The 12,659-nt window shown below is 39.8% G+C and overlaps 1 protein-coding gene across 2 annotated transcripts in view; it reads right to left on the bottom strand.

Moving 5' to 3' along the window:
• KDM7A (lysine demethylase 7A) overlaps positions 1-12,659 on the bottom strand; it is a 78,676-nt gene that overhangs the window by 22,758 nt on the left and 43,259 nt on the right. For both annotated transcript variants that reach the window (XM_032867737.1, XM_032867747.1), the window contains 6 exons: positions 9,731-9,891; positions 7,764-7,905; positions 7,280-7,466; positions 5,907-6,069; positions 2,042-2,129; positions 702-808 (listed from right to left, as the gene is read on the bottom strand). In XM_032867737.1, coding sequence (XP_032723628.1) covers positions 702-808; positions 2,042-2,129; positions 5,907-6,069; positions 7,280-7,466; positions 7,764-7,905; positions 9,731-9,891 — 848 coding nt within the window. The remainder of the gene's footprint in view (positions 1-701; positions 809-2,041; positions 2,130-5,906; positions 6,070-7,279; positions 7,467-7,763; positions 7,906-9,730; positions 9,892-12,659) is intronic.

Genomic DNA, 12,659 nt, shown 5'->3' with positions numbered 1-12,659 from the left:
TCAGTCAGTTAAGCGTCTGCCCTTGGCTCAGGTCATGATCTGAGGGTCCTGGGATTGAGTCCCACATTGGGCTTCCTGCTCAGCGGGGAGCTTGCTTCTCCCTCTCCTTCTACCCCTCCTACCTGCTTGTGTTCTCTCTCCTTCTCAAATAAATAAAATCTTTTAAAAATTAAAAAAAAAAAAAAAAAAAAAGGAATGTCCCCTGCCCAAAACCATTTTCTTCAACAGACTCATAGTCTGACCTTCAGCTGGTTTGCACTAACAGGTGCCTTGGACCAGCCAGCATCACAGTCCTAACAGTAATGGCTCAGGCACTCCCTGGTTCTCTCAGAACATGAAAAATCCCCTCGATTTTTAAAAGCAAATGTTTAGGAACACACATGACAGTAACAGTCCCATAGCCTAAACTGTACTTTTGTGAGGGAGGCACGTTTCCATGTCTGACACTGTGCGCAGGGTTCTAGAGTCCAAGGGGAAACAAACATTTTCCAGCACTTCCTGTGTCGCTCTGATGCAGCTCTTCATAGATCTGATGGGCTAGAGACTAATGCACTAAAAAGTTTCTTGGCGGGGGAAATCATGCATTTTAAAAAACAAAACAGGGGCAATAGCTACACGATAATAAAAAAAAGACCCCTCTATCAGTGGCTTTTCATGAATTTACAAACATCATGCATCATAATGTACAGATTATGAATTACCTTTCAAGGTTTCCAGCAAATTTTTGGCTACAAACCAACATATGGCTTCAAAGAAAGGGAATTTGAAAAGATCTGGTGTTTTTAGCCTTTTTTCCATCTCATAACACCTAAAGAAAATTTGAAGAAACTTATTAATATTAGCATTTCCAGGTTAAATGGAGGCAACCAACTTAAGGAAAATAAAACAAGCAGGCCACAATATGTAAGGCCAATCAAGTAGTGTGTATCACCTAACACCACCACACTTAAACAAGAATGAACTGTGATCTTTTCCAGCTCGGACCTTAACAAATCGGACAGTATACTGAAGATTTATACTGGTGTCTTTCCAAAGATCAGAACCCTGGGATTTGCATCGTAGTTTTAGCAAAAGGAATGTTATAAGGGTTCCACCGTAACAAATAAAACAGCATGTGTAGAAAACAGCTCCCTATGTTAGCACCACAACACCCACTCGGAGTTTTCTTTAGGCTCTGCTACACCCGGCGATGGTCATGGGGAGAAGACAGGATCCACAGCCTGCCAGTGTCATTCTTCTGTGGGAGTCCTGGCAGCAGTCCCCATAGCCAGTAGCCATCTTTTCCCCAGGGACACTCCAGGTAGAGAAACAAGATTCACATCTGATGGGTGTGGGAGGTGCCCCCGCTTCAAGCTTCATGGCGCTATTTCTCACAATACCTCCACAGACACAGAGCTCCCAGCATTCCCCCTGGGCACGCCAGGTTACAAGAGTCACCACATTCAGGAAAGCCCAAAGACATGGCTTCTGACTGGGCATCTCTAGTTCTCCCGGTCCTGATGCAGTTAATTAATCAGAAATCATTTTACCTTAAGCCATGTAGCTTGGTAACATTCTACTCTCTTCAGACCACCAGAGGAACAGAGTTACCCAAAGGTCAATCTCAGACAGAAGGGGAAACAGCTGTTAATCCTTTACCCACAGCAAACTAAAGCAGGCGTTCTGACAGCAGTCCTGACTTAGGATGACTTTCCCCCAGCACCATGTCACACCTGAGTCCAACTGGATTTGGTTCATTCCCCTAACTATAAAAACAAGCAAACCATAGAGCCCACATTTTGTAAAATTTTGAAATTCAGGGTTACATTTCGTATCAAACTGAATAAATGACTCTTTCTGTTTTTAGGGTTGAAATGCATCAAGGAGTCATCCTGACAAAGTTTTTAATACATTTGTTTTAAAGGTCCTTCATAATTCCTCAGGGCCTACCTCCATGAGAATGCAATTAAAATACATTGCTGAATTAGTTTTTCTAGAACTTTAAAAATAATATCTTATTTAAGAAAAGACAAAAGATCCTTTAAATACTGATGACACAAACCTGAGCTGCATGCCAATGTTAAGGTTGTGCAGAAAGTTCCCCCCAAAAGCCATACAGTCCTGAGATGTGAGCACAGCATGAATCCACCCTGGAACAGTTAAAATGCGCATCAGTGAGTTTTCAATATTTAAACCAAACAAATGTGATATCTACCTGTGAAATGAGAAACTCAAAATATCGACATCAGTTTCCTTCCTACTCCGCCAGAGCTCGAGAAGCTGATGCTGATTATCATCTGTAGACACATTCATTTAAGTATTTACGAAGAACCAAACACATGCCAGACTCTGCTGAGTTTGAGGAAACAAACGCTTTGATCCAATCAGACAAAATCATGGTACAGGACAGGTGATGGGTTTTGTGGTTGTTGCTGTTTTATTTTTTTAGCTTACAAACGTAATCCAACTTCTCGTTGAAGATGTTACTCTGACAGGAGTCAAATGCGGTAAGAATGAGGTGAGCACATTGCCATTACAGGGACACGGGACTGGCCGAGCCCTTCCCTTCTTCATTAGCGCCGTCCTGAGGCAAGCAGTGCCCTGAGGGACTAAGCAAGGAGCAAGAGCGGGACTCGAGGGGAGACCTGGCGCTAAGAAGAAAAAGGGAGATCATCCACAGTTCACCGTGGAGGGTTATGGGTCCTAAGGTACAAACGGTGGCAATTAAAATGATGTCTTATTTTCCCATAAATATGTCTTCAAAGTGTGAATTATTTCTAAGAGGTGATGCCTAACTTTTGGAAAAAAAAAAAAATCCATAGGCTGAACATAAAGCCTTCATGTAAATGTATATATAAATACACACATATGTTTGTGTGTAAAAATTAATTATTAAAATAGACCCCATTTTCTTTATATTTTTCACTTTTTGATCCCTCATTGTGCTGCGGCACACATGAAAAAAATTCCTTTAAAGTCTGACTTTTAAGGGGTGCCATTTGTATGCTTAAAGGCACAAAGCCTTCAGCTTCACCCTGAAATCACAAATGAAAAATTTTTGTCAGCTACAAATCCTATAGATCAGTGGTTCTCTACAGCACAGAGGCAGCGCTGCCTGTATAGGATATTTTGAAAAGTCTGAAGGACTTGCTTTGATTGTTCATGATGAAGAGGCATTAGTGGCATTGCCTGAGCGAGAGCCAGGGACGCAACAAGCAGGCCACTCCACAGAGTAAGAAAGTCATGCATTACTCACGGCTCTCTGCTGGGCATTCACACAGGCACAAAATCTGTCATTAATGGTCTAAGTCTAGAAACTGTAAGTCCATCATATATGTAAGCAAAGTATTTTTTTTTAAAGATTTTTTATTTATTTATTTGACAGACAGAGATCACAAGCAGACAGAGAGGCAGGCAGAGAGAGAGGAAGGGAAGCAGGCTCCCTGATGAGCAGAGAGCCCGATGCGGGACTCGATCCCAGGACCCTGAGATCATGACCTGAGCCGAAGGCAGCGGCTTAACCCACTGAGCCACCCAGGCGCCCAGCAAAGTATTTTTTGCACAGTTTTGGCCCAATTTTCTGAAAAAGCAACAGTCCCTATGGCAGTGGTTTTCTAGATGGGCTCTCCAGCCCGGCAGCATCAGCCAGCAACTTGCAACCTTTAGAAATGCAATTCCCAGCACCACCCCCCCAAGCCTCTCAGATCTACTGAATCAGAACCATGGGGATAAGGCCCAGCAATCCATGTTTTAATAAGTCCTCCAGGTGATTCTAATGCTCAATGACATTTGAGAACCATTAATCTACATGAATGCTCTAGAACTTGAGTTGCCAATCATACACCTGTATGAGCAGGCACATTTTAAAATAGTATTTTATTATGAATTGCTTTCGAGTTTCTTCTTTCTGTTCTAGTTAGATCATTACATCAATTTGGGGGGAAACAACTGGTATAGGAAGTTATATCATGAATGAATTTGAATCCAAGATTTTGAAGGGAGCATTAACAAAAGACTTGTTACAAAAGGGAGCCCTGGGAAAAGGATTTAAGAGAGGAGCTGAGCCCACGCACAATAAAAATATTGATACTTATCTAGATTTATAAATTCTGGTGGTTCTAGACATTCATTCATTCATTTATTCAATACATATTTATTATTACATACACCAGAGGCAGGCAAGAGAGCAAGACCTGTGGCAACAAATCCCCGTGAACTCTGCAGCCATTAAGGTCACCCAAATCAGCAAAAACATTAATTTTCAAAACCAGTGGCTGGATGAGTCCACACCCTGCATTCAGTCAATCTCAAAGTGACATGCCTGATAACCTATACTTGAGGCGATAGCTAAGGCTGGTGTTCAGTTCCTTACCAGGGTCCCTCAAAATATACCCACTGCCTCCAGTGTCCCAGGGCAGCAGCCCAGATTCTTAGAGCAGGCTCGGTCTTTGATAGCAATGTAGAGCCGAACAGTTAAAACTGAAAGCATGTCAACAAAATTTTAAAATTTTGTGCAAAGAACATTATAAAGAACATATAAACAAAGTGCAAAGATAAGCCCCAGAATAGGAGAGTTACTGGTAGGTCATACATCTGAATATATCTAGATCATGTATCTGGTATACGGAATATATCAAGAACACTTACAACTCAACAATAAAAAGACAAATAACCCAACTTAAAAACGGACGAAGAATTTGAATAGACATTTCTCCAAAGATAGATACACAAATAGCCTAGAAGCACAAGAAAAAAAGTTCAGCATCATCATTCATTAAGGAAACGCAAATCAAAACCACAGTAGGATACCTTCACTTCACATCTACTAGAACGGTCAAAGTGAAAAAGATAATTACAGTGTTGATAAAGATGCAGAGAAACTGGAACATGTGTACATTGCTGGTGGGACTGTAAAGTGGTGAAACCATATGGAAGAGTTTAGCAGTTCCTCAAAAAGCTAAGCATCATAAATGCTATGGCCCCACCATTTCATTACTAGGTGTATATATATAAAACCACAAAAACTTCTAAAGAAATATTCAAAGCATCACTGTTCATAATAGCCAATGTCTATCAACTGACGAATGGATAAACAAAATGAGGTCTATCCATAATAGTGGAATATCATTTGGCCATAAAAAATAACGAAGAACTGACACGTGATACAACATGGAGGAGTCCAGTGCACATTAAGCCAGCTAAAAGAAGCCAGATATAAAAGGCCATGTATTCCATATGTTATACACGAAATATCCAGAATAGGCAAATCCACAGAGACAGAAAGTACATGAAGTGGTTGCCAGGGGCTCAGGGGAGAAGAACGCCTATTAACTGGTATGGGTTTGTTTTTGAGGTGACGAAATGTTCTGGAAGTGGTATGGGTGCACAACTTTGGTAATCTACCAAAAACCACTGACATGCACACTTTGAAAGGATAAATATTATGGTATATGAATTTTTTAAAAGATTATTTATTTATATTTATGTATTTATTTATATGTATCAGAGAAAGAGAGAGAGAGAGCACGCACAAGCAGGTAAAGTGGCAGGCAGAGGCAGAGAGAGAAGCAGGCTCCCCCTGAGCAAGGAGCCTGATGCGGGACTCGATCCCAGGACTGTGGGATCATGACCTGAGCTGAAGGCAGCGGCTTAACCGACTGAGCCACCCAGGTGTCCCAGTATATGAATTTTATCTGAATAAAAATTAAAATGAAGGCAAATGACAGAAAACACAATTCCAAAACAGGTTCTAATTGCAAGAAAAGCCCTCTAAGGGACAAAGCAGTGAAAAGTCCAAGGTCAGAATTATCTCTCAGGTTACGAAAAGCTATTTTCTAACCATGTTAAAGCCAGAGCTTCCAATAAAATGCCGACTCTGTGCAACTGAGCATCAACTATGGGGGGAAGGGATGGGATGAAAGCCTTACCTGTAGGAACAAATAAAGTATGTCCCTGCTTTACCACACATTTGTAGCATTTATCCACCTTATCTCCAAAGAACACCTCACTCTGGGTCACAGATGAACTCCAAGACTCATAGAGTGCCAAGTTTTCATCTGTTGGCTTTATCAAATAGAAAATCTTCTCACCCTAGAAGGAAGTAATCACATTATTTTGGGAAAAAAAAAAAAAACACAAAAAACCAAAAAACAACACTCTTAAGATGGCCCACATGGATGCGATTTCCCAATATAATGATCTAAATCAAATTAGATAATTATCAGATTTTTTAAGGCTCAAGAGGACATCTTTCACAAATCTGATAAGTAATTACTGCCCTTAATAAGCATCTTCACAAAAGCTAAAGCCCCCCTCCAAAACACGACCCGGGGTCAATAAAGCAGGGTTGGAGAAACAGTTACAAGAGAAGAGAGGAAACAATCATAAACACCTTACTGATCTCATTTTTAAGGTATGGAAGTAAACACATGTTAATAGGCCCAGGTCACAGAGTCATCTCTGCAACTTTGCCCTTGCCCCTAAGACCTATGATTATTTTTTTCGAAGACCAGTAAATAAACTTCCTTTAATCAACTAGCCCCTGCCTTCTCACAGAGAAGAGGAACAGGAGCTCAAGGACACAGCGTCGAGTACGGTCCAGAGCGCTGCAGAAGCATGGGCGCTGTACACAGATCTGGTTCTAGATCAGCACTGTCCCACACAACTTGGTGTGATGATGGAAGTGTCTTCTATCTGCGCCACACACTAGTCGTAAGCCACAGGTGGCTACTGAGCACTTGAAATGTCACCAGTGTAGAGAAGGAACTGAATTTTAAATTATATTTAATTATAATTATTTAAATGTAGCTATATGTGGCCAGTGGCTACTGCATAGTCCAATTCTAGATAAAGCAAGGTGAATATAAACTGCCAAAAGAATTAGGTTTTTTTTTCATGGGCATTTCTGACTCATTCAACTAGCTGTCCTGGCCTACCCTTAAAATCAGAAACAAGTATTACTGTAATTATGCTGTAATCAGGTATTTGATTCCGGGATTAACTGATAGCTGACTAGGGTGAAAAGGAAACAGAGACGAAAGGCTGCAAGTGACCAATTTTTGAGACAGGGACCAAAAAAAGGAATGTAAACATAAAATAAAAGCATGGTGGCCCCTCCGTTACTTGAGACTAAAAAAAAAAGAAAAACCATAATGCTTAAAGGCAAAACGCTGGAGCCTACCTAAAACGTACAAAAACTCCCCTCGTAATAAATGTCATTTACAGCCAATGAATGTATGCCTGGAAAAACAGGACTAAATGTTTCTATCAGTAAGAGGAGAGAGAAACACCCCAGTCTTACCCAGAGGACATGGTACCAGACCGAAGTTCCACCGAAGTCAATGTGGAAATCCGTGTAGCTGTCCTGAACTCCCATTAAGCAGTACTTCTGAACAAACGGCTTGGGGAAAACGGAATCATCTGGCCAGTAATTTTCCACCCAGGAAAGTTTTCTGGCTATCTCAGGGACCTCCACCAATTCAGACATCCTTTAAAAAAAACAAATGCACATATACACACATCCCCACATCACGCAAATTTAAAGTTCTTATCATTTCCCATCTCAACCCAAACCAAGAAATTAAATGGAACTCTAGGTTAACAATACGTAAAAGATCAAAATTCATATTTCTAAATATTCTCTGTGCGTGTCAAAGCAAAATGTACATTGCTATGACTGGACCTCTTCAGAAGTCATAATTAGATTTTGTACTGAAATAAATGTATCATTAACTACATTTAGCTAACACTGAGAAGACTAAACCAAAATGTCCAGAACTACTCACTTTGTATCTGAAAATTCAAGGCTGATCACATTTAACACTTTTGGTCTGTTAGGATTCATGAAGTATTTAACATAATTGTGAAGGGTCATTTTGCTGTCTGCCTGCCTTGCCACATCAATGACATCTATCACTTTGTCACCACCTGCAGAGAAAAATTATAGTCTTGTTATTGGGCTTAAGAGTTACAGCAATAGATGCCCTAAACAAAAATATTTTAAAGACTGTATTTACTTAAAGCCAACCAGAAAACTACATAGCCTAGACAAAGATTCTGCCAGTATCCTTACTTTTTAAGTCCAACTGGTACTTTTAAAAAGGGGGGCTGCTTTTGAGGGAAAGAATAAAGCAATAAAGACAGAGTTACTAATTTAACAATGAGTGTGAAAACTTAAATGCTTAAAAGTTTTCTACATACTACTGATTTCTGTGTGCAGCTCACACTGACAAAAATGCATTATACTAGTTATGTGGGAACTGGGCCACTTGCTCTGCATTTTCAATGTCCCCATGCATAAGATGAGGGGACTGTCTTCGTCCTTCCACTCCTCTAACACCTAAGATTCCATCATTTAGAAAAACCAGTCAGTCGCTATGGAATTAGTGAACAATGTAACTATGATAATTTCTGCTTGCCAGGTAATGTCTTCTCTTCCAACATTCTGCTTCAAGAAAAAAATCGGAGGTTAGGAAGCAAAAATCAGTTCATATTAATGCATGTGAAATGAGTTCTCAATTGGGATTAATTTAGATTTTTCCTATAAAACCATGAGGTGTCTCTTGCCCATCACTGTACAGTCACCCTAGAAAGCAAACCCAGTTTTGTAATGTCCTACAGGACAGATGGTAAATTCAAAATATGGCAATACTTAATCAATCTGAAAGAGAAATCAAATAAATGCCATTTTCTCACTTTAGTGTAACTTTATATTAACGCGCTGCCTAGTAAACTTTATTTTATACCTAAGAGGCAAAACAGTTCTGTTAACCAAAGCATTTTACAATGCTAAAAAGTAAACTATCTAGGAGTTTGAATATTTTTCCTATACTTACATTACACTAGCCACTTATTTTACAGTGCTATTTATGCAAACAGGCCAGGTTAAACCTCAGCCTCATCTCCTACTTTATCAAATAATCCAGAATTAGTGAATGCGAAGTCATGACATTAAAGCGTTTCTTCAGTGAAGCATTTATCAATGAAAACTGTCACTCAGTGGCTCAATAAAGGGACAAGTTCTCCAGCATTTTCTACCCGGGAGATAATGCATCACAGTAAATGTACAGTTCAGAGTCAAGGTCGATTTGAGATCTAATCCTCAAAAACATCTCTATCCACAACTGAGAAGGAATGAGATCTACATACAGTCAGATTTATCTACTGATACCAAGATGAGAATAAACAAAATGACTGACAATGTTGAGAAGAATGCAACGGAGAAATGGTTTTCTCCTTGTTTCTTATGCCTCTCTGGGCCTCAAAATCACACACCGAGTCCAGACACCAGGCAGTGGCAATACCATCATGTCACAAATATAGAAACGGGCTTGAACGTGGTCTCCTCTTTTTCCCAGCCCTTCTCTAGGCCCTGGAGGTCAATGACACAGGATCCAGGGATTCTGCTCTTGCATGCTACAGAGTCCTAGAACCAGTCCAATTTCCCAGTGTCTTCCTCCTGTTAGCTGTAGTTACACCTCACAACTGTTCCTCCTAAGCAGGTACCAGACAATCTGATGACAACAGAAAGAGCAGCAGAATGAGGCTGAGTACATAAGAATAGAGCAACTGTCTCATTCTCTTTCTCTGACAACTGGAGGTTTGCTCAGAAGAAAGTTTTCAACCTAGGTGATACTGAATTTCACTTTTCCTACTAAATTACCATCTCTTCACTCAACTTCTAATGTACTCAGAACACTACTACTACTTTTACCGCATTTCCCCCAAGTACTTCAAGGAACCAAGTGCGTACCTACATAGCGTTCCACATCCATGACAGAAAAAGTAGGTGGAGGGAGCCTGAGTCCTAGGTCATCTAATTTGGGGACCATAATAGGAACTTCAAATCCGTGTTTCTCCAGGTATCTTTGTGTCAGCTGGCTGCCATGCATCTTTACAATGACTTCATCGGCACTAAGGAAAACATAAGGGTAAACAGTCATCTTTGTTGGTAAGTTCATTTTAAAAAAATAGTCTGGTAATGAGTTAACTCATATACTGCATCACTGTCTATATCAGCAGTTATCAACCGATCAAACCCAATTCTCCTTTTTAGAACAAATGTTTTATCAAGTCCTTTTTACTATTCTAAAGTAAAAGTCATAGATAATTACCTCAATACCTATCATTGGAAAAATATGAATACCTAAAATTAGTTTATAGCAAAATACATATTCAATACATAAATGTTTCAGTAAACTACACAAGGAGAGATAATATAATAATAGGATGATTACAACTTGTTGTAATGAGTGACTGAATTTAAGAGAAGTAACTAGATCAGAAGCCACTAAAAACAAGCTGTGTAGGAAATCAGCAGAGCGAAAGGTAAGGGGGCACATTAGGAAAAAAGGTGGTGTCACGATAAGTAAAACAGATAAGATTCTATCCAGCTGTAAAATTCTACACAAGTATTTGTTAGACATTTCAAAGGCTCATGGACATAGAACAATTCACTGTTGTCCTGCACCATGGAGAATGACTAGCTCCCATGGTTCCCGTCCACCAAGATAAAGGTCGAAAAGGAACTCCTGATATATCTGTTACAACCAGTATGTCATAAGTTACAGTAAGTGGTCACCTCAAGCCACTAAAAAGCATGCTGAACCCCAGCTGCCCACTCATACACGTCATGAGCATCACACTTAAGAGTGGTTTGTCCCTTTCCAGTGTTCTCTAGCCATAAATCAAAGATCTCTTTAAATGAGGATGTTCTAGACTTAATCTTCCAATTGCCCCCAGAATGCAGCTGTTAATACATTCAAATAAGTACAACAGCTGCTTTACAGGCTAAAACACAGTTGTTTCCATTTACCTTACCTGTATTCACATCACCTGCAGCCTGGGAATCAAGGAAAAGACAAGAAGTACGGGTTCTCTGAATTACTGGGTTTTAATCTGTCCACCCTCTCAGTAAGAAAAGGGCAGTCTGAAGCTCCCTAAAATGAGACAGACTTTTTCTGGATAGACTTATATTTGAAGGACTTAGATCTCCTTCATCTGACTCACTGCATTCTGTGCTGCCTTTTAGTACCCCCCACAAGCATCTAACATTTCCCTCCTTCTCCAACCTCTGAGAATCAAACAATTCCTTCCACTCCAATCTGAGGGATAATTTCCAGTCACTTGTACTTTCTGATCTTCAGTGTTTGGTGTTTTACTTCCCCTGTCGATCAAAAACATGTAAGTACAAGTGTTTAAAAATACATGCACACCGTTATTTTCAAGGGAAAAAAACTGGAGACAACCGAAACATACATTAGGGAGGGATGGTTAAGTGGATTACGGTGAGTATACCTGACTGCGTACTACACCGCAGTCAAGGAGGGAAGTAAAGTTTTGTAAATGGGGGAAAAACACCGATGAAATAGGTATATCATATGCATAATATAACCCCATTTTATTTTTTAAAAATTGGATGCATGTATATATACACACATATATAGACATAAATATTTTACATGTAATTATTCATGTAGGAAAATGTCTCAAAAGGTCCACACTAAGTTTTAAAATGGGGGAGAGGGAGGTAAGATAACCCATACACTTTATTTTATACACTTCTGGGTTAATCACATCAAGTATGTGTAATTTAATTAATTACCATCTCTATATATGGTTTTGAATGATGTGAAGGTTTATGGAGTTAAAATAAAACCAAAAATCTGTAATTAATGGTAATCATCATTTAGACATTTGTAACCATCTCTGTAACTGGCTCTTACTTGTTACCACTTTGGCACAGAAGCCACAGGCATCACTAGGTCAGGATTTTTAACACTGTTCTTTTGGGTCACAAGCCTATTTGAGAAGAGTAAAAGCTTTGGCTCCTCTTCCTGAAAAATGCACATTCATATATTGACACTAAACTATTTACACAGCTTCAAGAAACTCACGAGCCTCTTGGAAGCCTGTTCATAGACCCAGGCTGAAAATTCTGGCCCTAGCTCCAAACCAATCAAGGAAAACAAACATTCGTCCAACCACTTTGAAACTGGTAAGAGAGAGTATTTGAGACGAAGGCCTTCACTATCACAAAAGTCATGTGGAAACCACTGTGGAGAGCTCAGCAGACCTGAGGGAGCCAACACTGGATGCGTATCAATTACACGTTCCTGTTTAAGGATTAAAAGAGGGAGAGGGATAGACAAGAATGTTAAAGACTGTGAAGAAATAGCACGGGTTTTACAGTTACAGGACCTGAAATAATTCTGTAACAGGTTGCACGTGATGTTGAGATTTAAATTTAAATTGTGCTTTCCCTCCTTAACAAGCCTGGATATGATCTCATGTGAAAGGCTATTAAGCATGATCACTTTAAATAGATGTCAGGCAGCGAGCGGGAAATGATCTAAATTAGCATGATTAAATGCTGTGCAATACTTTTGACGCTCTCTGAGCCACAGATAAGTCAAACACTTTCCATTATCTTTTAAAAATCAAAAAGCCCAGTCCTGCTGCCACCAGAGAGGCTGAGCAATGGTTATGGGTACCCCTGACAGACCTAGGGTAAAGAGATAAGAAAACAACACAAGAAAAACACAGAGTCTGACAATCAGAACAGGTGAGGTAGAAAGGGAGGAGAAGCAGCAACTTCCCATCATGAGGAATCTGGTACCGGGAACAAGTGCCTTAGATCAGTGCATTTCAAATTTTCTGGACAGAGATCAGCAGTTCATGTA

Source organism: Lontra canadensis, unplaced genomic scaffold (genome assembly GCF_010015895.1).
Source record: "Lontra canadensis isolate GAN:19392208 unplaced genomic scaffold, GSC_riverotter_1.0 scaffold2, whole genome shotgun sequence".
NCBI lineage: Eukaryota > Metazoa > Chordata > Mammalia > Carnivora > Mustelidae > Lontra > Lontra canadensis.
This window is presented reverse-complemented; position numbering and strand designations above follow the sequence as displayed.